Here is a 6,337-nt window from a genome sequence, read left to right as displayed (position 1 = left end):
GGCGAATCTGGTATTGATATTTGACATCACAGCAGAGACGCGAGTCTGGCATTGATATTTGACATCACAGTAGAGAGGCAAATCTGGCATTGATATTTGTTTTCACAAGAGAGAGGCGAATCTGGTATTGATATTTGACATCACAGCAGAGACGCGAGTCCGGTATTGATATGTGACATCACAGCAGAGACTCGAGTCTGGTATTGATATGTGACATCACAACAGAGAGGCGAATCTGGCATTGATATGTGACATCACAACAGAGAGGTGAATCTGGTATTGATATTTGACATCACAGCAGAGACGCGAGTCCGGTATTGATATGTGACATCACAGCAGAGACGCGAGTCTAGTATTCATATGTGACATCACATCAGCGACTCGAATCTGGCATTGATATTTAACATCACAATACAGAGGCTAATCTGGCATTGATATTTGACATCACAATAGAGAGGAGAATCTGGTACTAATATTTGACTTCACAATAGAGTTTCAGTTTTAGTTTCAGTTTCACTTTTATTTCTATAGCACATTTAAAAGACCCAGGTACATCATAGTGCTTCACAGACGAGTCGCATTTCGGGGTTACAACAGTAAAGGAGCAGGAAAATACAATTATCAACAAAAGAAAATACAATTATAAGATGGTGATGTGGCAACAAGCATGAACCCAGGAAAAGTTAAAAACTAAGTTTTTTGGAAGTCAAGATTAAACAGGTGGGTTTTTAAACGTGATTTAAAGGATTGGATGGATTCCGACGCACGGACATCAATCGGCAAGCTGTTCCAGAGTTTTGGTGCGGCAAAAGCAAAAGCTCGATCCCCCCTACTCTTCCGTTGAGAGATTGGTTGCATTAAGAGCCCCTGGTTAGCGGATCTGAGTGCTCTCGTGGGGATGTATAGGTCAAGGAGGTCGATTAAGTAGCTGGGTGCCAGGTTATTTAAAATTTTAAAAGTGTATAAAAGGATTTTAAAAACGATACGGTATTTGACGGGGAGCCAATGAAGGTTGGCGAGGATGGGTGTGATATGGTCATGTCTTCTGCTGCCGCTTAAAAGGCGTGCTGCAGCATACTGGACTAGTTGCAGGCGTTGGATGAGTGAAAGTTGGAGGCCTAAATAAAGAGAATTACAGTAGTCCAATCTCGAAGTAACAAGAGCATGAATGAGCTTTTCAAGGTCTTTATGTCGTAAGTAGGGCATTGCTTTAGAAATTTGACATCACAGCTGGTTTTCACCACTGCAGCCACTTGCTTGTCTAATTTGAGAGAACTATCCAGCACTACTCCAAGGTTTCTGACAGTAAACGAAAGATGACTGGCATAGGATCCCAAGGTATCCGTTAGCTGTTTCAATGGGATGTGACTGTCAAAGATGATAATTTCTGTTTTGTTTTCATTAAGGGTGAGAGAGTTGTGCAGTAGCCAGTCTCTAATATAACGCAGGCAGGTGAAACAACTGCAATAGCGGGGACTGGAGATCCAAATCCAGAGGAAAATAGATATGGATATCATGAACATAACAGTGGAAAGAAATATTATGATTTCTGAAAAGAGAGGGGCGAATCTGGCATTGATATGTGACATCACATCAGAGACGCGAATCTGGCATTGATATTTCAAATCACAGTAGAGAGGCGATTCTAGGATTGATATTTGACATGACAACAGAGAGTTTATTCTAGCATTGATATGTGACATCACAATAGAGAGGCGAATCTGGCATTGATATGTGACATCACAACAGAGAGGTGAATCTGGTATTGATATGTGACATCACAATAGAGAGGTGAATCTGGCATTAATATTTGACATCACAGTAGAGTGGCGATTCTGGTATTGATAGTTGACATGACAATAGAGAGGCGAAACTGGTATTGATATTTGACATCACAACAGAGAGGCGAATCTCGCATTGATATGTGACATCACAATAGAGAGGCGAATCTGGCATTGATATTTGACTTTACAGTTGAGAGGCGAATCTGGCATTGATATTTGACATCACAACAGAGACGCGAGTCTGGTATTGATATGTGACATCACAGCAGAGACGCGAGTCTGGTATTGATATGTGACATCACAATAGAGAGGCGAATCTGGTATTGATATTTGACATCACAATAGAGACGCGAATCTGGCATTAATATGTGGCACCACAATAGAGAGGTGAATCTGGCATTGATATTTGACATAACAATAGAGAGGTGAATCTGGCATTGATATTTGACATCACAATAGAGAGGTGAATCTGGCATTGATATTTGACATCACAATAGAGAGGTGAATCTGGCATTGATATTTGACATAACAATAGAGAGGTGAATCTGGCATTGATATTTGACATCACAATAGAGAGGTGAATCTGGCATTGATATTTGACATCACAATAGAGAGGTGAATCTGGCATTGATATGTGACATCACAACAGAGAGGTGAATCTGGCATTGATATTTGACATAACAATAGAGAGGTGAATCTGGCATTGATATTTGACATCACAATAGAGAGGTGAATCTGGCATTGATATTTGACATAACAATAGAGAGGTGAATCTGGCATTGATATGTGACAGCACAATAGAGAGGTGAATCTGGCATTGATATTTGACATCACAATAGAGAGGTGAATCTGGCATTGATATGTGACATCACAATAGAGAGGTGAATCTGGCATTGATATTTGACATCACAATAGAGAGGTGAATCTGGCATTGATATTTGACATCACAATAGAGAGGTGAATCTGGCATTGATATGTGACATCACAACAGAGAGGCGAATCTGGTATTGATATTTGACATCACAATAGAGAGGTGAATCTGGCATTGATATTTGACATGACAATAGAGAGGTGAATCTGGCATTGATATTTGACATCACAATAGAGAGGTGAATCTGGCATTGATATGTGACATCACAATAGAGAGGCGAATTTGGCATTGATATTTGACATGACAATAGAGAGGTGAATCTGGCATTGATATGTGACATCACAATAGAGAGGTGAATCTGGCATTGATATTTGACATAACAATAGAGAGGTGAATCTGGCATTGATATGTGACATCACAACAGAGAGGCGAATCTGGTATTGATATTTGACATGACAATAGAGAGGTGAATCTGCCATTGATATTTGACATCACAATAGAGAGGTGAATCTGGCATTGATATTTAACGTTAATGATGAGAGGTTCGTCTGACATTGATATGTGACATCACAATAGAGAGGTGAATCTGGCATTGATATTTAACGTTAATGATGAGAGGTTCGTCTGATATTGATATTTGACATCACAATAGAGAGGTGAATCTGTCATCGATATTCAACATCAATGTAGAGAGGCTGGTCTGGCATTGATATATGACATCACAATAGAGAGGTTCGTTTGACATTGATATGTGACATCACAATAGAGAGGTGAATCTGTCATCGATATTCAACATCAATGTAGAGAGGCTGGTCTGGCATTGATATGTGACATCACAATAGAGAGGTTCGTTTGACATTGATATGTGACATCACAATAGAGAGGTGAATCTGGCATTGATATTTAACATCACAGTAGAGACGTTCGTCTGGCATTGATATGTGACATCACAATAGAGACATTCGATTGACAATGATATGTGACATCACAATAGATACGTTAGTCTGACATTGATATGTGACATCACAATAGAGAGGTGAATCTTTCATCGATATTCAACATCAATGTAGAGAGGCTGGTCTGGCATTGATATATGACATCAGAATATAGATGTTAAACTGGCATTGATATGAGACATCACCATAGAGAGGTTAATCTGGCATTGATATGTGACATCACAATAGAGAGGTTCGGTTGACATTGATATGTGACATCACAATAGAGAGGTGAATCTGGTATTGATATTTAACATCAATGTAGATAGGCTGGTCTGGCATTGATATGTGACATCACAATAGAGAGGTTCGTCTGACATTGATATGTTACATCACATTATAGAGGTGAATCTGGCATTGATATTTAACATCACAGTAGAGAGGTTTGTCTGACATCTGGCATTGATATTTAACATCACAGTAGAGAGGTTCGTCTGACATTGATATGTGACATCACATTAGAGAGGTGAATCTGTCATCGATATTCAACATCAATGTAGAGAGGCTTGTCTGGCATCGATATATGACATCACAATATAGAGGTGAATCTGTCATCGATATTCAACATCAATGTAGAGAGGCTTGTCTGGCATTGATATGTGACATCACAATAGAGAGGTTCGTTTGACATTGATATGTGACAACACAATAGAGAGGTGAAACTGGCATTGATATTTAACATCACAGTAGAGAGGCTGGTCTGGTATTGATATGTGACATCACAATAGAGACATTCGATTGACACTGATATGTGACATCACAATAGAGACGTTCGTTTGACACTGATATGTGACATCACAATAGATACGTTAGTGTGACATTGATATGTGACATCACAATAGAGAGGTGAACCTGGCATTGATATTTAACGTCAATGATGAGAGGTTCGTCTGACATTGATATGTGACATCACAATAGAGAGGTGAATCTGGCATCGATATTTGACATCAATGAAGATAGGCTGGTCTGGCATTGATATTTAACATCACAGTAGAGAGGCGAATCTGGCATTAATATGTGACATCACAATAGAGAGGTGAATCTGGCATTGATATTTAACATCACTGTAGAGAGGTTCGTGTGACATTGATATGTGATATCTCAATATAGAGGTGACTCTGGCATTGATATTTAACATAAATGTAGAGAGGCTGGTCTGACATTGATATGTGTTATCACAATACAGAGGTGCGTCTGGTATTGATATGTGACATCGAAACAGAGAGGCGAATCTGGCATTGATATGTGACATCACGGTAGAGAGGTTCATTTGACATTGATATGTGACATCACAATAGAGAGATGATTCTGGCATTGATATTTAACATCAATGTAGAGACGCTGGCCTGGCATTGATATGTGACATCACAATAAAGAGGTGAATCTGGCATTGATATGTGACATCACAGTAGAGAGGTTTGTTTGACATTGACATGTGACATCACAATAGAGAGATGAATCTGGCATTGATATTTAACATATACAAGTAGAGAGGAGAATCTGGCATTGATATGTGACATTAAAATAGAGAGGTGATTCTGGCATTGATATTTAACATCACAATAGAGTGGTTCGTCTGACATTGATATGTGACATCACAATAGAGAGGTGAATCTGGCATTGATACTTAACATCAATGTAGAGAGGCTGGTCTGGCATTGATATGTGACATCACAATAGAGACGTTAGTTTGACATTGATATGTGACATCACAATAGAGAGGTGAATCTGGCATTGATATTTAACATCAATATAGAGAAGTGAATCTGGCATTGATATGTGACATCAATGTAGAGAGGCTGGTCTGGCATTGTTATATGAATTCACAATTGAGTGGTTCGTCTGACATTGATATGTGACATCATAATAGAGAGGTGAATCTGGCATTGATACTTAACATCAATGTAGAGAGGTTCGTCTGACATTGATATGTGACATCACAATAGAGATGTTCGTTTGACATTGATACGTGACAATCACAATAGAGAGGTGAATCTGGCATTGATATGTGACATCATAATAGAGAGGTGCGTCTGGCATTAATATGTGACATCACAATAGAGACTTTCGTTTGACATTGATATGTGACATCACAATAGAGAGGTGAATCTGGCATTGATATTTAACTTCAATGTAGAGAGGTTCGTCTGACATTGATATGTGACATCACAATAGATAGGTGAATCTGTCATCGATATGTGACATCACATAGAGAGGTGAATCTGGCATTGATATGTGACATCACATAGAGAGGTGAATCTTGCATTCATATTTAACATCAATGTAGAGAGGCTGGTCTGGCATTGATATATGAATTCACAATAGAGTGGTGAATCTGGCATTGATATTTAACATCAATGTAGAGAGACTGGTCTGGCATTGATATGTGACATGACAATAGAGATGTTCGTTTGACATTGATACGTGACAATCACAATAGAGAGGTGAATCTGGCATTGATATGTGACATCACAGTAGAGAGGTGAATCTGGCATTGATATGTGACATCACAATAGAGAGGTGAATCTGGCATTGATATTTAACATCAATGTAGAGAGACTGGTCTGACATTGATATGTGACATCACAATAGAGAGGTGCGTCTGGCATTAATATGTGACATCACAATAGAGAGGTTCGTCTGGCATTGATTTGTGACATCACAATAGAGACGTTCGTCTGGCATTG

General features: G+C 38.9%; 1 protein-coding gene across 1 annotated transcript in view; it reads left to right on the top strand.

Moving 5' to 3' along the window:
* Positions 1–1,316: 1,316 nt before the first annotated feature.
* LOC135933724 (uncharacterized) overlaps positions 1,317–6,337 on the top strand; it is a 72,200-nt gene continuing 67,179 nt past the window's right edge. Inside the window, exon 1 of the mRNA XM_065471861.1 lies at positions 1,317–1,338. Coding sequence (XP_065327933.1) covers positions 1,317–1,338 — 22 coding nt within the window. The remainder of the gene's footprint in view (positions 1,339–6,337) is intronic.

The sequence above is a fragment of the Pelmatolapia mariae genome, linkage group LG13 (genome assembly GCF_036321145.2).
Source record: "Pelmatolapia mariae isolate MD_Pm_ZW linkage group LG13, Pm_UMD_F_2, whole genome shotgun sequence".
NCBI lineage: Eukaryota > Metazoa > Chordata > Actinopteri > Cichliformes > Cichlidae > Pelmatolapia > Pelmatolapia mariae.
This window is presented reverse-complemented; position numbering and strand designations above follow the sequence as displayed.